Below are 23,648 nucleotides of genomic sequence, written 5' to 3' on the forward strand. Positions count from 1 at the left end.
TTGATCATCAAATGAATTTTTATTAAGCTCTTCTCTGTCCTCTAGTTTGGGAGACGACGATAGGAGGGAAAGAGGAAGTCAAGAGTATAGTCCTGGATGAATTAGACCTCCCTTCCTTTCAGGAAGAAGAGATGAGAGAGTGTAGGGCAGATGTAAAGGACAAGATTTAGGGTACCGTGAGTGAGGAAATTCCACGGAGGTAGGGGAGGGGAGGGAGAGGATGTCACCCCCTAAACCTGACATCCCTGTGTTTCATATTTCTGGAGGAATTCATGGAGGTTGGCACAAGCAGACCGATATCGCAGGGCCTGGCAGTTCTTTTCAGAAGGTATCTCCTCAATCCAAGTCATGGAGTCCAGCAAATACTGGGGCCTATGTAGGAAAGAGGTAGTAAGGGATGTGAGCCTGAGAGGGATGGAAGGCCTGGGTCCATGAGTCCCCAAGGGAGGGAGGGGCTTGGGTCCTCAAAGGGAAGGAGGAAGAAAAGCCAAGGACATAAGGGGCAGGGTGTCTCTGAGTCACAGATAACTCACTGTTCCTTAATGTCAAAGGTGACTCCATCAAGCCCCATGATCAAATATTTCTTCCCAGGCTCCAGCTGCAGGCGACATGAGACTCGGACCAGGAAGTTTCGAGTCTGGCCAACACTAGCTTTGATATCTTGAGCTAGGGGAAAGAGAAAACATTAGAGGGGCAAGGATATCCACCTGCCATCCATATCGCCATTCCCCAGCTACCCCCACCCAACTTTTGCAGCCCCTGTCAGTACTATAGTGTAGAACACGGGTGATTCTGGTTTCAAAGAGTCGGAAGGAGGCTTTGTCCTCTGCCCGGAGAACCTCAACTTGGAAACCTGTTATTGGGAAGAAGGGAGCAGAGGTCACCCCAGGGATGGAGAGAATTACATTTGTTATGGCTGGATGTTACGTCAAAAGCTTGAGGGGTGGGAGGTGTCTAGAAAAAGTTGGAGAACTAGAGGGCTTAGGCTTCCTGGATCCCTAAAGGAAAAGGCAAAAGCCTGAGGGTTATCAACTCACCATAATGCACACGTGGATCATAGCAGGCATAGTTCATCCTGACCTCTTCCTCCATTTTCTCCACTTCTGTGATTCGGTATTTTTTAGGACATTTTCCTAAGAAAGGGGAAAACAAAAGATGTAATGAGCAAAGAAAGAGAGAGGAAAAAACAATGTATGTGTATGACCAACCACAATTTCACAGAACTCAAGATGAAACATACACTCACAACACAAATAAACTTTTTTTTTTACTTTGGGGTGTTTTTGGATATGGCCAATGCAGAAATTGCTTTGCTTAATTATATGTGTTTATAATAGTTTTGTTTTTCTTGCCTTCTCCCTTTGTGGGGGAGGAGGAGAGAACAGCAACACAGAAATGAAGCATTATGCCTCCATTTCTCTCTGTATCTCTCTCATTATCTCTGGTGCCTTCAAGCTCCAAAAAGTATGTGTCATATTCCCCCTGGAACCATATCTTACCCAACCACTATTGCTTATAACTCACCTTCTGCACACTGGCAAACATCCCCAGAGCATAGCGTGGATAGAAGTTTACTCTTACTTGGGGCCCCATAGAACACAACACATTTCTCTCCTGATGTGAGGAAGAAGAAGTCACAGAGAGTCACAAACCTGTCTCCCCATTTCCCCTCCTACTGCTCCATGAAGAAGAGGAGGAAAAGTCCATGGCACAATAATATGGAAGAAGGGCGGAGCCTCAGGCTCAGGACTCCCTTTCCATCTCCAAATAGTCAAGAATTCCAAATAATCCTATGCTTTCCCAGAATGCCCAAGGTCTTTGCAGATCCCATGCTATCCCATCATTCCCCTTCCTCCCTGCTCCTGCCCCACCATAGGCAGAGGCCCAGGTTCTCCCATACTCCCTCTCTCTACTCACCAGGCTCATAATAGTCATAAAGAACAGCGCTCGCCGGCTGCACTAACCCCACAGGCACCTCCTGCACAGCCTCAAAGCCCACACAATCCCGAGATGCCGAAACCTGGAGTCACAGTGTAAGGATGCTCAAGTTGCTATTGAGACCATCCCTGCCCCCCAAGTCTACTGTCTCTCTTTCACTCGCTTTCTCCATTATCTCCTTGCTCTCTGCTCCATCTTCATTTTGGTCTGTTATTCTAATCCAGAAATAATATCATGTAGTAAGGAAAAGCACTCGATTTGGCATCAGAGGACCCAGGGTTAAATCTGGGTTCTGCTAATTACTAATTATATATACCTGGGCCAGTCATTTAATTTCTCTTGGTTTCAAGTTCCTCATCTGCAAAATAAAAGCGTGGAGTGCAAAAAACTTCGGGGGTTTCTTCTATCTATAAATCTACGATGCTGAGTAGATGGAAGACAGAGAGGAAGGTATGGGCAGCTGAGAGGCCAGGAAAGGCTTTCTGCAGAAGGTGGCATTTGCTCTAAGATGACAGCCAGTTGTAAAGGTCTGAGAGTGGGAAACCGGAGCATCGTAGGGGAGCAGCACCAATGTAGGCCGGTACGACTAGATCACAAAGTGGGTGGAGGAGATCAATGTGTAAGAAAATTATTAGAAAGATAAGAAGAGCCCAGGTAATGAAAAGCTTTGAATGCCAAATGGAATTTTGTTTGATCCTAGAAGTAATAGGGGAGAGCCAACACATCTAAATTGGATTTATCTTTCCTTCTAAACCAACTCCCCTTTCTGATTTCCCTGTCTCTATCAGTGGTGCCACCATTTTTCAAGGCAATAGGGCTTAAAACCTAGAAGGAAAAGGAATAAGCATCTCTATAGCACCTACTACATGCCAAGCTAAGTAAAAGCCTTATAAATATTATCCCATTTGATCTTCACAATAACCCCTACAAGGTAGGTGCTGTTATTATGCCCATTTTACAGTTGAGGAAACTGGGGCAAACAGAGGTTAAATGACTTGCCCAGGGTCACACAGGTAGTAAGTATCTGAGGCCAGACTTCAGCTTGAGACCTCTTGATTCCAGGCCCAGGGCTCTAACCACTGTGCTCCCTAGATGCCAGCTTACGAGATATCTATAATTCCTTTCCATCACCTATAACAGTTACCCACTAATTTTTTCCTTCAAAACATCTCTCTATCTGTCTTTTCCCCTGTTCTCATTACTACTCTACTAGTCCAAGCCCTCATCCTCTCAAGCCTAGTTTATTTCTTTTTTTTTTTTTTAGGCAATTGGGGTTAAGTGACTTGCCCAGGGTCACACAGCTATTAAGTGTCAAGTGTTTGGTCTGAGGCCGGATTTGAACTCAGGTCCTCCTGACTTCAGGGCTGGTGCTCTATCCACTGTGCCATCTAGCTGCCCCTCAAGCCTCATTTCTTAAAAAAGCCTCCTAACCAGTCTCCTTGCTTCCAGGCTTTCTCCTTTCTAATCCTGTCACCAGATTCATCTGCTTTCATTATATCATGTGATGTAATGACTCTTCTCTTAGTCTGTATTATTGCTGTGTGTTTAAAATACTGCAATACCAAAAGCTGCCAGAGAACTTCTCTTTAGTTGGAGATGGCAATATCAACTTGGGGGAGGTCTGAACACTCACTGGAATCACACTGCCAAAAGGGTCTAGGACACAGAAAAGGCAAAGAGCCCCTTTTATAGCTGTTCTTCTGGAAACCCTACCCTTATTTTCCATGCTGTAACTTTGGTAAAGTTGTTAATTATTTCAAGTAGTTTTTTTTGTTGATTCTCTAAGTATACCATCATATCATCTGCAAAGTGATAGTTTTGTTTCCTCATTGGCTATTCTAATTCCTTTAATTTCTTTTTCTTCTCTTATTGCTAAGGCTAACATTTCTAGTCCAATATTGAATAATAGTGCTGATAAGCATCCTTGTTTTACCCCTGATCTTACTGGAAAGGCTTCTAGCTTATCTCCATTACATATAATGCTTGCTGATGGTTTTAGACAGATACTACTTATCATTTTTTTTTTTGGTGAGGCAATGGAGTTAAGTGACTTGCCCAGGGTTGCACAGCTAGTAAGTGTTATGTGTCTGAGGCCAGATTTGAACTCAGGTCCTCCTGACTCCAGGGCTGGTGCTCTATACACTGTGCCACCTAGCTGCCCCTACTACTTATCATTTTTAAGGAAAGCTTCATTTATTCCTATATTCTCTAGCGTTTTAATAAGGAATGGGTGCTATATTTTATCAAAAGCTTTTTCTGCATCTATTGAGATAATTATATGATTCCTGTTGGTTTTGTTATTGATATGGTCAATTATGCTAATAGTTTTCCTAATTTTTTCTTTTTTGGGGAGGCAATTGGGGTTAAGTGACTTGCCCAAAGTCACACAGCTAGTAAGTATCAAGTATCTGAGGCCAGATTTGAAATCAGGTCCTCCTGACTCCAAGGCTGGAGACTTATCCACTGCACCATCCAGCTGCCCCTAGTTTTCCCAATATTGAACCAGCCCTGAATTCTTGGTATAAACCCCATCTGGTCATAGTGTATTATCCAGGTGACACATTGCTGTAATCTCCTTGCTAATATTTTATTCAAAATTTGTGCATCAATATTCATTAGGGAAATTGGTCTATAATATTTTTTTCTCCGATTTGCCTCTTCCTGGTTTAGGTATCAGCCCTATTCATATTTTCAAACAGTTTGCTTAAAACCTACTAACATGAGCCAATGAGCAATTGATTACTAACTTACTAACATGAGCAATGTCTATCATCTTGATGTCATCAAAGGGCTGAAAACTACAGACATCCCAGGGTCTAATTAGAAATGGGAACTTCATAGTAGGTCAGAGGAGGGCTGGGAGAAAGCAGCAGGGCATGACCTGAAGACAAAGTCAATCTGTTTGGGTTACTGGCAGCGGGCAGTCTTGGCGGCAGTAACCAACACTGTCCATGAAATGATGCTGGACCTCAATGCCTGTTGGAACACCTAATTTCACTTACAGGCAGAGCCAGCTTTAACAATGGCTCATGTTAGCAGGTTTCAAGCACGTGACTGAGGCAGAGAGAAATGGTTGAACATGAGGGTAGGGCTTCCAGAAGAGCAGCCAGAGCAGGGGCTCTTTGGCTCTTCTGCATCCCAGACCCCTTTGGCAGTCTGGTGAAGCCTAAAGACCCTTACTCAGAATACTATTTTTAAAAGATCAAAGGCAATGCTACATTTCAGTCAGAGGTAAGTAAAAAAGAGATGTGTTTTCCCATCCAAAGTTCAGAGACCCCTTGATTTTATCAAATGAAGAATCCCTAACCTATAGGGACCTCAAGAAGAAGAGGAAGGGAGACATTTTCAAGGTCTGTGAAGGATACCCTTTAGGCCCAATGAAAGAATTTCTGGGATAAGACAGAGAAGGTGAAGCAGACTCAACCAGAGTTGGGGAGATGGGGTTCAGGGAAGGAATGGGAATGAGTAAGGTGTCCACTTGTTTAACCCACATCTTTCCATTGTCTTTAAACTACTATAAGCTCTGTGAAAGGCAACAGAGTCTCATGCAAAAAGCACCACACATGAAGGGAGGAGACTGGACAAATCTCTTCCCTCTCTACACCTCAGTTTCCCCCTCTATAAAACAGGAATAACTGAAGATGGTGGAGTGAAAAGGTAGTCGCTCTCACTCTCCCCCATCAACCTCTGAAAACCCAGAAAATATCACCCCAGAAAAAAACCCCTGGAACACCTGAACTAGAAGAAAGACGGGGAGCAGCAGTGCAGCAGCCCAGCAAATGGGTCTCCCAGTGCCTCAGCAAAAATAAGGGAGGCAGAACTACAAGGGGCCCTAGGTGGATAAGTACCCTGCGGCATTCATCTGAAAGGAGGTGAAGAAAACAACCTAAAGGCTTCCTAAAGCCCTGGCCTTGCTGATTCCAACCCAACACCAGGTGAGCTGTCAGAGCCCTGCAGCCTCCAATTGTGAAGAAATCCTGAAGCCCAGGTGGTAGAACGGGCAAACACCAACACCTGGACCTCCGAGTGCCTCAGTGAGGGCTGGGGGAACCGGTGGAAACCAGCTCAGAAAACCACCAGGTGCCTCAGCACTCTACCGCAAAGGAATCTCCCAGTGCATTAGCAGAAACCAGGGAGACAACACTGCAGGGGGCCCCAGGCAGATAAACACCCTGCAGCACCCATCTAAAAGGAGCTGAAGAAAGCTAAAGGAAAGGAAAAGCAGGCAACCTAGAATTGCCTGAAAGTTCCAGCCTTGCTGATTCCAGCCCAACACGAGGTAAGCTGCCAGAAACCTACAGCCTCCAATTGCCAGCATAAGAATCCCCAGCACACAAAGCCAGTGATCAAGACCTAGGCTCCCAACACAAGAAGCTTGGGTCAGTACCCTCTGTTCCCCAGCAGGACAGCTCAATCTCTTTAAAGGGAATAAAGAAACACCATGAGTAAAAAGAAACATACCATAGATTCATATTATGAGAAGAGTGAAGATCAAGACAGAAATTCTGAAGAGGACAACATTGTCAACAAACCCACATCTGCAACAACAAAAGGGAATATGAACTGGTCTGAAGCCCAAAAAGCCTTCTTAGAAGAGCTCAAGAAGGATTTTAATAGTCAAATGAGAGAGGTAGAAGAGTCCTTCAAAAATACAATTGGCCAAAAAATACACTGAAGAAAACAAGTCCCTAAAAAACACCATTGGCCAATTGAAGAAGGAAGACAAAAACTAACAAAAGAGTACACTGAAGAAAACAAGTCCCTAAAAAACACAATTGGCCATTGAAGAAGGAAGTACAAAAACTAACAGAAGAAAACAATCTGTTAAAAACTAGAATTGGACAAATGGAAACTAATGTCTCTATGAGAGAGCAAGAATCAGTCAAACAGAAACAAAAAAATGAAAAAATAGATGAAAATGTAAAATACCTCATCAGTAAAACAACCGACCTGGAAAATCGACTCAGGAGAGACAATTTAAAAATTATTGGACTACCTGAAAATCATGATGAAAAAAAGAGCCTGGACAGTATCTTTCAGGAAATCATAAAGGAAAACTGCCTGAAGTCCTAGAACCAGAAGGGAAAATAACCATAGAAAGAATCCACGATCACCACCTGAAAGAGATCCCAAATTGACAACACCAAGGAATATAATAGCAAAATTCCAAAATTACCAGATGAAAGAGAAGGTGCTGCAAGCAGCCAGAAAGAAACAATTTAAATATCATGGAACCACAGTCAGGATTACACAGGACCTTGCAGCTTCTACATTAAAAGACCGCAGGGTGGAACATGATATTCCGTAAGGCAAAGGAGCTTGGAATGCAGCCAAGGATCAATTACCCAGCAAAAATGAGCATCATTTTTCAAGGGAGGAGGTGGATATTCAACGAAATAGGAGACTTCCAAACTTTCCTGATAAAAAGACCAGAGCTCAACAAAAAATTTGATCTTCAAGTACAGGACTCAAGAAGGACTTAAAAAGGTAAATGGGACAGAAAGATACAATACGTTGTTAATGGGGGGGGCTGTTTAAACCCCTACAAGGGAATATGACACTTGCAACCCTTGAGAACTGTATTGTTATTACACCATGTTAAAGGAGTATACATAAAGAGGGTGGATATTAGTTGACTTTGATGTAATGATAAAAAAAAATCTAATCAAGTGGGTTAAATGGATCCAAATAAGTGGATCAATCTGATCTTAGAAAATGCATTGAGAAAGGAGGAGACAGACAAGGGTAAATTACATTACAGGAAAAGACACAAAATAGGAATAACCCAACTTGCCCTACCTACCTCACAGTTCTGTTTGAAAGGAAAGTGCTTATAAATCTCAAAGCATTACATGAATATGAATTTTCTTGATTTAAGCTTTCTAACTCTCAACAACTAATACAGTACTCTGCATACAGTAGAGACTTAATAAATGCTCAATAAATGGATGAATGGGGCAGCTAGGTGGCGCAGTGGATAGAGCACCAACCCTGGATTCAGGAGGACCTGAGTTCAAATCCAGCCTCAGACATATAACACTTACTAGCTATGTGACCCTGGGGAAGTCACTTAACCCCGTTGCCTAGCCGAAAAATAAAAAATAAAAATAAATAAATAAATGGGTGAATGAATGAACATTTTCTTTTCTTTCCTTTTTTTTTTTTTTTAGTGAGGCAATTGGGGTTAAGTGACTTGCCCAGAGTCACACAGCTAGGAAGTATCATGTGTCTGAGGCCGGATTTGAATTCAGGTCCTCCTGACTCCAAGGCCAGTGCTCTATCCACTGTGCCACCTAGCTGCCCCCTAGAAGTTTGGTTCTTTTTTTGGTTTGGTCTGAGGCCAGATTTGAACTCAGGTCCTCCTGACTTCAGGGCCGGTGCTCTATCCACTGCATCATCCAGCTGCCCCATGAATGAGCATTTTCAATGTTGACTTTCAGTCCACCAATCTGTGGCTAGGCTGGATCTACAAAAGGATTAGATCTCAGTACTTTATAAACTCATCAGTTCTTTGTTCTGTGTGATGTGATTTGTCTTGCTTTTTCCCTCTGGTTAACTTTTCATTGAAACAAAGGGCCTTATAAACTTTAAAGTTATATATATAAAGTTAATATAAAGCTATTTAAGTCATATGCTGTCTTATATTATTTCCCATTGTTTCACGTCAGTCAACTACCATTTATTAAGCACCTACTACGTGCCAAAAAACTATGCTAAATGCTGGGGATATAAAGAAAGGCAAAAAGGAGTCCCTTCACACAGAGGACACAGGCTAATGAGGTAGACAGTGTGCAAACTATACACAGTATACAAACTGCACACAGGATAAACTGGAGATAATCTCAGTGAGAAGGTATTAGAATTAAAGAGAACTGGGAATGGCTTCCTGTAGAAGGTGGGATTTCACCTGCAATTTGAAGGAAGTTCAGGAAATAAGAGGGGCAGCTAGGTGGCACAGTGGATAGCGTGCTAGACCTGAAGTCAAGAAGACCTGAGCCTCAGACACTTACTAGCTATGTGACCCTGGGTAAGTCACTTAACCTCTATTTGCCTCAGTTTCCTCAACTATAAAATAGGGGGCCCTTACAGAAGGAAATGGCAAACCACTCCAGTATCCTTGCCAAGAACCCCCCACCAAAATGGGGTCATTAAGAGTCCAACACAACTAAAATGTAACAGCCAGGAAACAAGGAGGTAGAGATGCACAGAGTGAGCATTCCAGGCCTCAGTGACAGCCAGTGAAGATGATAGAAGATGGAGTGACTTGGTCAAGGAACAGCATGGAGGCCAGTGTCACTGGATCTTGGAGAATGGGGAGATGGAGAGAACATTAGGCATAGGAAGACTGCAGAGTTAGAGGAGAGGCTAGGTTATGAATGGCTTTTAGTGTCAAACAGAGGATTTTAGATTTGACCCTGGAGATGATAAGGAGCAGCTGGAGTTGACTTGAGTAGGGAGGTAACATGGTCAAACCTGCACTTCAGTAAATCAATTTAACAGCTGAGTGGAGTAGGGATTGGAATGGAGAAAGACTTAAGTCAGGAAGACTCACCAGCAGGCTACTGCAATAGTGCAGGCAAGAGGTGATGAGGGCCTGCACCATGGTAGTAGCAGCGTCACCAGGCATTAGGGGGCTCATACAAGAAATGTTACAAAAGCAAAATGCCTATGAAACATCCAGTTCCAGATGTCTAACAGGTACTTAGTGATGTGAAACTGGAGAGAGGTTGGGGGCTGGACAAGTAGATCTGAGGGTCATCTGTATAGAGATGATAATTGAAGCCATGGGAGCTAATGAGATCATCAAATGAAATAGAATAGAGGGAGAAGAGGGCCCAGGAGAGAGACTTTGGGTGACTACCATGGTAAGCACACCTGAACTGGATGAAGATCCAGCAAAGGAGACAGAGAAGGAGAGGTCAGACTGGTAGGAGGAAAGCCAGGAGAGAGTGAAGGCCCAAAAACTTAGAGAAAAGAGAGTATAAGGAAAAGATGGAGATTGACAGCATCAGAAGGTACAGAGACCAAAGAGAATGACGATTAAGAAGAGGTCATTAGATCAGGCAATTAAGAGATCATTAGTAATTTTGGAAAGAGAAGTTTCAGTCGAATGACGTTAGTGAAATGTGAGATGAGGAAAGGGGAAAAGAGAGGGGTCCCTCAAATGATCTCAGTTCTTTTCAGTGAAATATGAGGAATGGTTCTCGCTGAGAGGGTGGGGGGAAGGGGAACTTTTGGCAGTCTGAGGAGAGAGGAAAAGATCTGGAAAAGCCACTGTGGTGAGGAGAATGGTCAATCGATTCAGGAGGTATAAAAGGAACGCCTTGCCACAGTGAGGGCCCAGTCATAATTATATATGAGTTTTCTCTCTCTTAACTAAACTGTTAGTTTTCTGAGAATAGGGACCCATGTCTTTGTATTTCCTAGACACTCAGCACAACATGGCGTATATAGAGCAGAGGCTGCTAGAGTCCCTCTGTACCCCTCTATGCTCCCCCCATGGATACACACACATACTCACTGAATCGAAGTACAGCAGGACATGGGGTCCCTGGGTCTCGAAGTGACTTACATAACGATCTGAGAGTGAGGTCAACTAGGGAGAAAACACTGAGGTCAAGGAAACACCACAGAGCTTCCCACTGAAAGGACCTGAGCCACTGAAGGAGAAAAGGGGGACAAGTACAATCCCTAGCATGACTGCCTCACCTAGGCATGAATAACTGACTAATTGTGGGAGCTAAGATGGCTGAGTCTGGGCAGAGAGGAGAGAGCCTAAACTCAGGTTCCTGAACATAACTGGAAGGTCACAGAATGTATGAATATAGATCTGAGAGCTGAAAGGCTACTCAGGGACTATCTTAGTTCAGTCCCCTCATTTTATAGATGAGGCATAGGGAATTTAAATGAATAGGTCAAGTTCACATAGGTAAATGTCAGAAATAGGATTTGAACCCAGAACTTATGATTCCAGAGATAACAAGATAATTGTGACCCAACTGGGAGGAAGAAGGATGATCATACCTTTTCTAGATCAGTCTGTAGCGCATGGAATCCACTCAGCAAGGTGATATCTACGATAGCCATTCCAGGGAATCTGATCCCATTACTTCGCCTTTGCGGGGAGATATTTTGGGTGACTCCAGCTTCTACTGACCCTCAAGTACTCTCCTCCCCACTATCCAACTCTGACCCCATGGCTCAACCCCTGCCACAGCAACCCCCTCCCATCCAAACTCTGCCTGCCCTCTTGTTTACCACCCTGGGATGTAGGCATCTGATCAGCCAGTCCCTGGCTTCACGCCCACCCACCTCCAAGATCTTACCTCCCTTGGTGACCTGCCCTCACTCCAGCCTACAGGCACTCACCAGATGCACACTTCATAATGCACCCTCTCCTCCTTCTCATCTCCTGCCTTGGGCACTTCCCTCTTCCGGCGGTTCCGACGTCCCTCAAATAGCTGCAGGGGTGTCACAGGGGACACTGAGGGACTTGGGTCATCTCCAAGTTGGGGTTCCTCCTCATCATAGTATGCATAGTCATCATTTGATGCCGCTAGCATTGAAATATGGGCATGAGAGGGGATCCAGGGATCTTCCTCCCTGGCCCCCACTTCCCTCAGAGACCCAAACACACAGACCTCCCTCTCACCCTGCATTCACCTGAATATTGGACAGAGCCTGTGACTATCACTTCCAGCTTGAAGTCCTTACAAGTTGTATTTTTCTCCTCCAGGATGTTGAATTTACGTAGAATCTTGGGGAAGAAGAAGGGATTTGGTTTTGATTTTATTTGGGGTGGAGAGGGGGAAATCCAGATCATTCTGTCCCTATTCCCTAATTGGGGTTAAGTGACTTGCCCCCAGTAAGCGTTAAGTGTCTGAGGCTGGATTTGAACTCAGGTCCTCCTGACTCCAAGGCCACAGCTCTATTCACTGAGCCACCTAGCTACCCCTATTCCTTATCTTATTTAGATCCACACCTACCAGCCTCTCCCACTCAGTCCATACCACAGGTCTTCTCCATGATACAGCTGGTTAGACTACATGATGTCAGCTCTAAGATGAACTGTTTGCCCTGGGCTGAGAGGTCTCTGAAGTCCTTTCCCTTCCTAGAGAGACAGGAATTCCCTCTCTGCCTTCCAGGCAGTCAGTATCAACAAGTATTTACCAAGCACTTAAAATGTGCCAGGCACTGTGCTAAGTGCAGGGAATACAAAGCCAACAGTAAGTCTTAACTCTGACTCTCCTAATCACAGCTCACCTCTCTGGCCCACCTGCCACCTCCTGCCCAGGCCTCTTCTCCCACCTCTTGTGGTGCCAGGAGCCTCTCCAATTCTCACCTTTAAGGTCCCTTTGCCGTTTCCTCTCACCTTGACGGTGATCTTGCTGCCTAAGGGGAACTTTTGGAAAGCAGGAAGAGAAAAACATGTCAAAGGAGGAAAAAAAGCTGTCTGCCCACTCCCCAACTCATTCCCTCTTCTGTGGCTGAGAAATTAGCTAAGAGACAGGGAGATGGTAGGAGGAAAGGAAAACAGAGACATCTAGAAAATGGGGGAGAGGGAGAAGAGAATAGGAGCTATATAAGTGCCCCTCTCCCCACCCACGCTCCCTAGCAGCAGCTAAGCCCTCTCAGCTCTGATGCTGAACAAGTGGGGAGGAGAGAGGATGTCGGGAGCTAAGGCTGGGTGGGGCACAGGTGGGAGGCACTATCTCTAGGCTCACTTCTGAGGGCTACAAAGGCCCCGCCTCCTCCAGTCCCCAATAGCCTCAGCTACCAACCCAAGGGCTTGTCACCTGCAGATCGTCCTCTAGCCCTGTTTGATGGTTGTTTAATTGGAGGACGTGGTCCTTAGTTCCTTGGCGATCCTGAGTACTCAGGGTCACATTGAGTGTGGTCTCTTTAGTCGTATGGCTGGCAATCCAGTACTCCGACAGGGCATCCAGGGCAACTACTGTGTCCTGGAAAACTTCACATTATTCTCCAGCCTAGAACTTAGGGAGATCTACTTCCACCCTGCCTCCCTCCCCTACCATACCTGGGTACTGCGGAATCCCCCTTGGAAGCTCGCCTGGTGGGTCAGCCAGTTTGCAGCCTGATCAGCCATCTCAGCCCTCCCCTCTCGCAACAGGAGATGGAGCAACACATAAGCTGTTGTTTCCACCCACAGGGCCGGAGCCAGGGGAGTGGGATTCGAGGGGCCACCACCAGCACTTGCAGTTGGTGAGACAGCATTATTTTGAGACCCAGTAACTGGACCCCAGTATAGGTCATCTGTGAGGTGCAGGAAAGATAAAAGCAGAGGCAGAAAAGAGAGACAGAGACAGAAATAGTCACAGAGTTAGAAACAGTCACAATGCTTATGCCTCCTTATCCCTGAATTCTCCTTTTTCAGTTTTTTGGCTGTTATTATTTTATCCCAAGAGTGGCCTGCTATTCTTCTAAATTTCTTCTGAAGCCTAAAGTCTGGTGCCTTCCTTTGTTATCTCTGAAGTTTGGCCCTCAGGAATTCTTTCATCCTCTCCTACATCCTGACCCTCCAAGTTGCTGACTCCTCCCAAGCCTGGGCTTCTCCTGCCACAAACCTTTAAATCTTTTCACAATGGACTCAGTTTTCTAGGCAGCTAAGTGGTACAATGGATAGAGCACTGGGCCTGGAGTTAGGAAGATCTGAGTTCAAATTTGGCCTCACACACTTACTAGTGTAACCCTGAGCAAGCCACTTAACCTCTATGTGTTTCAGTTTCCTCATCTGTAAGATGGGAATACTAGGACCCATCTCAAAGGGTTGTTGTGAGGACCAAATCAGATGATATTTATAAAGCACTTAGCACAGCATAGGCACATGGTAGGTGCTTATTTCCTTCCAACACAAGAATCCAGACTCATCTATTAGCTCCCAGGGTCATGACTGAGTCCTTGGGCACTTACCTCCTTCTCCTTGGGCCATGGCCATAATATTGTTATGGGCAAGATTCTGGTCATCTTTGGGGGCCTTAGTCAGGGTCAGGGCATAGGCTGTGATGGCAGCTGCATGAGATCCCAGGAGCCCAGTAGCTACCTTTCCCACCAGGAATGAGTCTGCACGTAAGATGGAGGCTTTCTAGGGGGGAAAGGGGCTCTTTGAATTTCTGGCTCCCCAAGGGAAATAGGATTTTCAGGGAAAAGTTTGGGGGCAGGGAAGATGAGTGTTGCATCTACCACTCTCTGCAGCTGCTCTTTGATTCTCTCCTCGTCAGGATTATTCTCAGAAGTCTGGAAGGCAGTCAAGCTATGCTGGAGGGCTACAACTACAAAGGCGGTTAGGGCCACAGACTCATCTGGTCCCACCAGGCCACCCTGGAAGAAAAGAACATAGGTATAAGAGAGAGAGAGGAGAGAGAGAGAGAGAGAGAGAGAGAGAGAGAGAGAGAGAGAGAGAGAGAGAGAGAGAGAGAGAGAGAGAAGATATCACCACTCGAGGCAGGGAAAGAGCCTTCCATGTCCTTGCCCTTCAGCAGACTTGACACTTCTTAGGTCTCTCCCACCCTCACCCAGGGACCAAGCCCCCTCCCCTTTTCTCCACCTCACCCTGACCCCAGCACCTGCATATCCCTGTGAAGCACTGGGCAGGGGTCTTGAAAAGAGCCATCGCCAAGCTGCTTTGTCAGAAGCCACTGGACCGTCTCCCTTAGCCCTTCCTCAGAGCCACCCACCTGCTCCCGGGCTATGCTGAGCACTTTTAGGACAAAGGCTGTGAGCCTGAGAGAAGAGGAGGTAGGAGTCAGCACAGCCCCCCAACTTGTCGTTGTCATACCACCATTCCCAGTCCCCCCCCTCACTGGGAAACCCTGTTGTCCTGCCCAAATCTCTCTCCACCCTCTTGTCATTGCTCTTTTCCTGGTGGTCCATCTCACCAAGTACTGCTATCCCGGTGCAACCAAGCCCCATAGGAGCCATCTGTTTTCCTGAACTGTAGGATACGGTCATAGCCTTGGGGGACAGAAAAGAGCTGCTGGTTTCCATTCTACCTCCCGTCTCTTTCCCCCCTCCAACCCCCCCAATAATGTTTTTTGATTCTCTACTTTTCTCCAAGCGTCCCAGGTTCTTCCCACCTTCTCTTCTTATCTTGTGCTCTCTCAAATCCCCTGACCTTCACCTTCACCCCCCTCTTTCCCAGCCCCCTACTTCTACTTCACACCTTTCTGGATGAGATCCACTGCATGGTCCTTCATCTCAGGAGGCAGCTTCCCCCATTGCTCAGTCTTGTCCAGATATCGGGAAGCAGCAAGTGTAGGGGACAGGTAGACCATGGTTTGCTCTGCACAACCCCGGGGCACCCTCAGCAAAGACCCCAGCCCTTCTGGGGAGAGGGCTCCTCCAGAGCCCAGGGTCTCCATGGGCTCAGAGGCTACATGGGACAAAAAAGAAAAGAATCCATGACTGAAGTCTTCAAGATGAAAGACTGGAAGTGCAGAAGGGTCATGAGATTACTGTGGGATTCAGAGGCCATAGGATTGGAAAAGGGGAGCATCAATAGGGGTCAGAGGAAGGTGACTGGGGGAACAAGGTGGATTAGAGGTTACTGGGGGAAAATTAGGGGTCAGGCAACCTGGGGATCTGGAGTCAGCAGAACTGAGTACCTGTAACACGAACAATGCTACTGAAGTCTCCATCGGGGATAACATTAGATGGATTCTCCCCAGGAATATCGAAGCTCCGGCCACGGAAGTCTAAAGAAAAGTAGGGAGTCAGGGATCCAGGAAAGGGAATATCATATTCCCTCATCCCTGGAGATTCTTAAATACTCTCCCTCAAATCTTACTCCTCAAACATTCTGAGGGGAGACAGACATTAGTAGGGGACCAAGAAATGAGGCATGAACCCTAGGGAGTAAGAGTCTGGGGGATCACTCACCTAGGGGGTTCAGCTTGTAGGCATACTCCTTTATCTGGACTGCTCCTTCTCTCTGTCAGGTGAAAGGGAAGCAAAAGTGATCACTCAAAAGCCAAGGAGACAAGGCCTGAGCCATCTCTATGTCTCAGACTACTCTCAACCCTTGTTTCTAGGGTTTGGGCTGCAGAGACTTTTGGGGGGTGGGGTGGCATGCAGCAAAGAGGGAAAGGAGCTGCTAGCCTAGGAGTAGGCAGGAGGGCCAGGCAGAAGATTTTCGGGACTGGTCCCATGAGAAAGGGAACTACAGTCTTAGTTTTGGGGACTTGGGAATGTGTTTGAGGAAGGAATTTGTTAGGTAGGTGAGGTTGGAGGATGGGTCCAGGGTCCCATCTCTCACCTCGATGTGCAGGACCTTGGACACAGCATCTCCAAAAGGGCCCTGGGCCAGGACCTTCAGAGACACAGCAGCAGCAGCCGTGGGCACCACAGGAAAGGAGACAGGCCGCGCTGAGGTAGCAGGCACCTCTAGCTTTAGTACTCTGCCACCACCACCAGCGAGGCACAGCCCTTCCACAGGGGACACCTGGACGTTCACCTGGGGGGCGAGGGGAAGGTAGAGACGGGAAGGAGGAATGAAGAGAATCATGGGGATCAAGTAGCCCTCTCCTCTCAGTTCCCCACTTGCTTCTCCCACTCCCCACGGAATCTCACAGACAAGTTCTTATTCCAGTAGTTATAGATGACAGGTCGAAGCTCTAGCTGCTCAAATCTTCGGACAGAGTGGGGAAGGCGAAGATGTAAGTGGAATTCTTGGAAAACTCTAACCTGGACAGGCTGAGCCACACAAAGACCTGGTGGGGGGATAGAGTCATAGAGATCAGTGAGAGTGGAGGCATGATACACTCAGTGAGAGTGGAGGAACGGGCGATCCTTCAGAGCAGGCCCATGAATTGCGGACATACCTAGAAGTTCTTTGACTGGCTACTGGTTGTTACTTCAGGTCCATAATACCCTATTCAGCTATTCTATGCTTTTCGTCGAGGCATATGTGATGATTTGAGTGCTACTCAGCCCATAACGCGGCATAACTGAACTGCCTGGCATTAGGTAGGATTTTTATTTGGGGGTGGTTTATCAACAGGGCCGGAGCCTGGAAGATTGCCAACGTAATAGTTGACTGACGTTGAATGTTTGTATTTCATTTATCATGAATGGGGAAATTATATGAATGAATTAAAGACATAATTATTAATCCAAATGATAATATGGGATACATTTATTGTTTTGATAAGATTTAAATAATATTAGTTCAATTATTTAAGAGGCAATAAAGTCAATGATCTTAAAGACATATATATATATATATACACTATATGATATACTATTATTATACTTATATATATAATATATATAAGACATATATATGATATACTATTATTATATTTATATGGGGCATTTAGGGGAGTAGAAAAACTAAGAAGGGGGGGCAGCTAGGTGGCACAGTGGATAGAGCACTGGCCCTGGAGTCAGGAGGACCTGAGTTCAAATCCGGTCTCAGACACATAATACTTACTAGCTGTGTGACTCTGAGCCCCCAATTGCCTCACACACAAAAAAAAAAAACTAAGAAGGAAAGAGAAAAAGAATAGTTTTGAGGCAGGGTGCAGCACAGGAGAGGCTGGGAAAAGCACAGGAAGGGACATAAGCTGTCCCACCACAACTAACTGAGGTGCCTAGGAGGCCCCTAAGGCCCTGACTCTGCTCACTCTCCAAGGTAGCCCCAGGGCTTCAAGACCAATGAGCAGAATTTCCCCTCCCTTCCTGGAAGCTACTCCTTGGGAAACCACAAGCTAACTAGGATAGCCTAAGGGACAGGAGACTCCCTGTTAAGATGACGTTAAGAGGGGAGAAGGCAAAGAGGAAAGGATGTGCAGTGGTATCATCATCACCTTTACCTTTCGTCTGGGAAAGGCTCACGGCGTGGATCTCCCACGTGGTCAGGGAATCAGGAACAAACTCAGACACCCTGTGTGGGAGGAGCAGAAAGAACGTCTATCAAACCTGGGGGCTGGATGCTGGGGTCCCCAAGGAGCATGGCAGTTCTGGGGGTGGCATCTGGAAGGTCTCCTTGGCCTCCTTACTTTTTAACTTTGTCTACTGTGTACAGGGTCCAGAGCCAGTTCTCAGGGAAATAACTCCGGATGAGGATATCATCTTCAACAAGCAGTTCCTCTTCCTCTTCCCATGTGTCCTGGACTGTGATGAGGGAGCAAGATCAGAGCCCTGGGCACCACCAGCATTCCCACCTACCCTTGACCTTAGAGACCCAGGCCATAACCATTGCCCATCACTGTTACCCCGGGCAAGCCCCATGCTGCCCCTGACGCGAGTCTTTTTACGAAGCTCCTCGGCAAACTGGCAGCAGGACAGGAAGGACTCGTGGCAGGTGGGTTCTGATACTCTGGCCACTCGCTCTTTGCAGGATCGGCGCATTGGCAATGGCGTCATCCCGTCCTTGCAGCAGCGCTTGGCTTGACCGACGTATTGACTCACTGTGGGCAGTGGAAGAGGGTTCACTAGGAATGCTCCCCCCCAAACCAGATACAGCTGAGGTTCTGGCGCTAGTCTCATCACTCACTCTTCTGAAGAATTGCCTTCTGGAAATCCACATCTCTTCTTTTCCGGCTTTTCTTCTCCTTGGGGCATCTCAGACCTACAGTAGCAGATGATAAAAGGATGGAGGCCGAGTCACACAAATCCCACGTCCTGTCCTTCCCTTCTTTATAGAAAACTGTTTCCATCCTTTCCCTACCTGCCCCTTCCCTTTCCCCTTCCCATTCTCTCTCCTTACCCCTAGAGTATCAAATCTTGAATAGGGCCTTAAAGATAATCCATTCCTACTCCCTAGTTTTATAGACAAGGAAAGTGAAGCACAGAGAAAGGAAAGCCACGGTCACACAGCTAGTTAACGGCAGGTCTCCTGACTCCCAGACCACTGCTATTTCAAACTATCTCACCTTCATACTCCTAACCTTTCCACTCTCCCTCCCTATCCTCTCTCCATCCTCTTGTTTTAACTCCCCCCACCTCCAAACTCTGTTCTTACTGCTCCTGGGCTGGGTCCATTTGTGTCCATCTGAAAACATCAAACCAGCCGACTCAAAAACTTGGGGAGCGCTGATCCCACCCCCAGGGCCACAGCCCAGGTCATAGCTGTTCATGGCAGTGAAGACCTGAAGTGAAGAAATGCAAGAGCTGCTTTGGAAGATGGGCACTGAAGAGCAGACAATAGGGAAAAGAGTGAACGGACTGAGGGAAAGGGAGAAGTACGGGATTTGGTGAGAGGGGGGATAGGGGAAGCAGAAAGAGGAGGGTGGCTGTGAGAGAAAGGGCGTTGAGTATGGGGGGATAGGGCTACGGAAAAGGGTGAAGTCTGCAAGGGAACTAAAATAGGACTCCTGAAAGGAGAGAAGTTTGGGGGAGCTGGAGGGAGGGACAGAGTGGCCAAGGAGTCAGGGGAAAGTAGCAAAAGGAAGAGAAAGTGGACACTCTGGGGACCTTGTTCATATGGAGAGGGCTGTGCCTCTGGCCACCTGCTGCATACACCGCAGTATCCACAGCCCCAAGGGCTACAGTGGCCAAGGAATCTGTGTATAAATTTAACCTCAGCTGGTTCCCAGGTCGAAGTTCTGCCCCATCCACTTTCAGTTCCAGCTAGGGATAGAAAAGAAAAAAAAACAAAGCAGGGCAACATTATTGGGAGGAAGAAGTTCCTTACTATTTTTCATATCTTCGGTGCTTTCTTTGAACTTGAGGCCATTCCTCTTCCCTCCCTCTCTCTCTCCACTTCTGTCGCATCACATCTTCTCTCCTCCATCTCTCCTTCCCTCCCCCAGTTACCTTCCCCTCACAATCCCCCGCCTGGACATCCACTTTCAAAGAGTTGGCGACTGGTAGACCATTGTGGTAATAGAAGGCGACGAGGCGGAAAGAAGGCACGAGCTGGGCGGTCACAGGTACCGAGATGGCGGTCACGGCGCCCTTTGCCACTCGATGCATGGATATGATCTCTCCACGCGACAGGACCTGGTGGTGCCATAGTGGTTGGCAAGACAGAAGGATCTGAAAGGAGCTTCCTCTCTAACCTGTCTTCCTTACTCTCTCTCCACCTCCAGGGAAAGACTGTCCACCTCTGCCCTGATCTTTGCTCCAACAATCCTGCGCTTACTGGCCTATCCTCACCATGTAGTAGTAATGGGAGAAAGTAGCTCCATCAGCTCCCACGGCACGAAGGTTTAGAGTGAACGTCTGTCCCACACGGGGAGGCCTGGAATCCAGCCGCTCCATGGACAAGAGCCCCGAGCCTCCAGAAGGGGGAGAATGGGCAGTAAGGGTGGCCACCGCTGGGAAGCGGGATCCTGCAGATAGCTAGAAGGAGGCAATAAAGGGAAAGGTCAGAGGGACTCAGCAATCTGGTCCTTCAACTGCCAGATCTCCACCTTGCTCCTGAGCAACACAACCATCCAGCTCTTGGCTCCCCCTTCTCCTGTCCCCACTTTTTTCCTAGAGTATCTGGTTCCCATCTCACCGTGAGCTGCAACTCTTGAGTGGCTTGGGGGACATTGATGAGGGTGCTGAGCTGACCCCTCTCATCTGTGTTGAAGTTAAGAACCGGGATATTAGAACCAACTCCTGAAGTGATAAATTTGGTGGAAATTTTGATGGGGATCCCAGGGGCTGAAGAGCCAGAGACATCCTGAACCAAGGCCTGAGGGTGGGTAAAAGAGAAGTCAGAGAAGAAGAAATAGAGAAAAAACGCTGTGCCATCCCCTTTATCTGTATTGCCTCTCCCAACCTCTCTTGTACTCTCCCTCCCTATCCTCTTTTTTAACACCCCCAGGAATGACCTGTAGTAGGAAAGGAGTTCCTGGTACAAAATACCGCTGGGTGCTGCTGAGATCCACCAAAAATGGAGATGAGACGAAGCGCAAAGAGGTAAGTTCAGCTTCCTCTAGCTCTCCCCCTGGGTCCATGGAAATAGATAGACATAAGAAGTCGGGGGCAAAAAAGCAGAGACAAAGAAATAGGGGACAGCGATGGAGACAGAAAGACACAGGGATCACCATCTCCTCAAGTTTCCCTCTCTAGAATGAGTTTGTGGGTGTGTGGGTGCTCAGAGGGGAAGGTTGGAGGAGAAAAGGAGACTATGAGTGGATGTCCAAAGCAGGGATCAGAGTAGAGAGGTCTAAGGTCACCCACCAGGGGATTCAATGACAGCAGCTGCTACATAGAGGCGAAGCCCCTGAAGATTGTCCATCCCAGAGATGTCCAATGCCTTCTGGATCTCTGTTCCTGAGAGGGTAATGCCACAGAGGCCATCTGACAACTGAGGAAGAGAAAATAAAAGACAGAACATACATCTGTGGTGAAAATCCCACCTACTACTCCATCACCCTCCCCTCCCCAAGTACCTTCCATGACCTCTGAGCCCTACCTTGGACTGCTTTTCCAGCCCTCGAAGGAATTTCTTCTCACCACTCTCATCCAGGACTCCAAATCGAATATAAGCTACTCCCTGCACTGACTTCCCATATACATACCTAGAGACAAGGGATATTTGGAAGGACCCCTGGGAGAAGAGGCCCCAGTGGGGGTAGGGGGAAATAGGGCAAAAGGAAGAGTCCTAAGGAAGGGTGAAGAGCAAATGAGGAGAGATGCAAGGGTTACTGGGGAACAGTACACAGAGGTAGAAATAAAGGAAAGGATTACTTGGCCTGGATATTCAATCGGATATTCACATCAACACCAGGAGCCACCAGCACATAGGGCTCTTCAGGTATGATCTTCACCTCAAAGTTGGGGAGAACTAAGTGAGAGTAGAGGGGAAGAGATGTCAAACAGCAATGAAAACATCCCTTCTCTTTGGGATCCAGTATCCATTTCCAACCTTTTCTCCCCTTAGGACACTATCTCCCTAGTCTCCAGCTCTTACCATATTTCTTCACCTCAAACTCAGTACTGCTGTTGGAATCTAAGCTGTCAGAAAATCGAGCTGAGATCCTCCATGTTCCAGGCCTGAGAAGGAATATAGAGGTGGCTCAGCATAAGCAGGTAGAGAAGAGCCTAATGGAAAAAGAATGTTGTTCTTATATACGATGGGGGAATTTGGGAAACAATCTGTGGGGCTGTACAGGTAAGAGTGGACTATGCAGCAGGCAGAATCCCTGGGGTCTGGAGTGAGGTGACTGAGAAAAGGGGTAGAAAGTAAGAAGGTATTTAAGGGAGATATATGAAGGTATTCCAGAGTGGGATGGGGTCAAGAAAAAGCTCACTCTGAGATGTCAGGGATTACAAAATCATCTTGGAAAATGGATCTTTTAGAAAACATCTCATTCTTCCGTACTTGAAGGCCATGAGAGTTCTAGGAGAAGAAGGACTCAGTGAATAAACCTAGAGGCAGAAGGTTAGAAATCAGGGGTCACAGTTGAGGAGTTAGAGGCCATGGACTCACCTGAACAGTAACAGTCAGGGTATCCGTGGATGGTCTCATGTTCTGATCCAGAGCAAAGACTCGGAATCGGACTAGAGGAAATGATATACAGGTGTCAGTGGGCCAAAGGAGGAGATTCCATAAGCTCTATTTTTCTCTCTCCTCTTTCTCATCCTTTCCCTATACAAAGAAAGGCTATTCTGTACATGGTATGCCTGTGCAATAAATTTGTGTTGTTGGATAAGAAGGAATTGAAGGTATGGACTCCTCACCACGTTGGCCAGGGTTGTAAATGGGCTGGTCTGTCTGTACAAAAAGGTGACCCCGACGTGAAGAAAATAACAGGTTGACACCCTGAGTGTCTGTTTGTCGAGACAGAGTCGATTTCAGCCATGATGTTTTGGCCAGAAGTTGCACGTGACGGGACTCATAAAGCTTACTGAGACCACAGCGCTGTACATGGACCAGTGGGACCTGAGGGCAGATGGGGATAGTGTTAGAGGCAGAAAGTGAAGAGTAAGAGAGAGACAGAGGTATGGAAAGACCAAGTAGGAATGATCCCAGGGGAGGGACCAAGACCAGAAAAACAGATGTAGGTTCAGAATCAGAGGCGAGGAGGTAAATGGCATGTAAAGAAAAACAGAATGGAGAGAGCAACTAGATGGCAGGCACAAAAAGACAGTAGGAGCAAGTAGGGGTAGGCTGATGGGGGCAGGGAGTTGGGGGTACAATTACCGGGAGGCTAAGTAGCTGATAGTCATGGTCAGAGTCCAGGGTAAAGGGCACATCCTCAGAGCAGTGCACTGGGGGCCCTGATGGATTTCTCAGGAAGATAACGCCCTTGACTTTCTGCCCCTTCGGAGCTCCCTGGAGTTGCAGTCCCACCGAAAGTGGTACACCCAGGCGAACCACAGCGGGTGAAAAGATCAGCAGCCTAAGGGAAAGGGGGTGGGGTTAGGACCTACAGGTATAGAGCTCCCTTCTTCCCTCACCCCAAGCCACTGACCCATCCCCCTAGCCTTCAACCAAGACCCCGCTTCCCAAGACACCCGGGTGTTTTTGTTCCATAGCTGTTAGGTCTCCCATCCCCACTCTCCATAACCCTCAGGGACCCAAGACCTGGCTTCCTGCACAGTCAAAGTGAAGAGGCTTGAAAGCCAAAGCAGCATCCATAAGAGCTTCATGGTTGAGAGGACTGCAGGGATGGTCAATCCTAGCTGTCCATTGGCTCCCTTCTGGCTATCCTGAGGTCTAGGGGAGATAACTTTGGACTTTGCTCCACCCCTGCTCTAGTTTAGCTGGGAAAACACGTGACAATCAAGAAATGCAACTGGCCCAAAGCCCA

The 23,648-nt window shown here is 47.0% G+C and overlaps 1 protein-coding gene across 1 annotated transcript; it reads right to left on the bottom strand.

The window, feature by feature from the left end:
• On the bottom strand, positions 1–23,561 carry C4A (complement C4A (Chido/Rodgers blood group)). The gene is made up of 41 exons (XM_020974300.2): positions 23,423–23,561; positions 23,039–23,237; positions 22,576–22,777; positions 22,325–22,395; positions 22,146–22,234; positions 21,806–21,888; positions 21,583–21,679; positions 21,308–21,413; positions 21,073–21,199; positions 20,721–20,836; positions 20,402–20,581; positions 20,056–20,241; positions 19,714–19,899; positions 19,372–19,527; positions 18,920–19,046; positions 18,452–18,526; positions 18,171–18,365; positions 17,955–18,069; positions 17,769–17,839; positions 16,525–16,664; positions 16,211–16,408; positions 15,835–15,886; positions 15,561–15,650; positions 15,119–15,328; positions 14,835–14,910; positions 14,523–14,679; positions 14,140–14,277; positions 13,870–14,041; positions 12,977–13,212; positions 12,735–12,899; positions 12,281–12,340; positions 11,602–11,695; positions 11,308–11,494; positions 10,963–11,053; positions 10,460–10,534; positions 1,918–2,020; positions 1,525–1,614; positions 1,038–1,133; positions 770–853; positions 534–666; positions 1–372 (listed from the first exon to the last, which is right to left on the bottom strand). The coding sequence occupies exons 1-41, from the start codon at positions 23,485–23,487 to the stop codon at positions 231–233; spliced, it is 5,235 nt and encodes a 1,744-aa protein (XP_020829959.1). The 5' UTR covers positions 23,488–23,561; the 3' UTR covers positions 1–230.
• Positions 23,562–23,648: the final 87 nt, after the last annotated feature.

Source organism: Phascolarctos cinereus, unplaced genomic scaffold (genome assembly GCF_003287225.1).
Source record: "Phascolarctos cinereus isolate Bilbo 61053 unplaced genomic scaffold, phaCin_HiC Scaffold_5;HRSCAF=322, whole genome shotgun sequence".
NCBI classification, from domain to species: Eukaryota; Metazoa; Chordata; class Mammalia; order Diprotodontia; family Phascolarctidae; genus Phascolarctos; species Phascolarctos cinereus.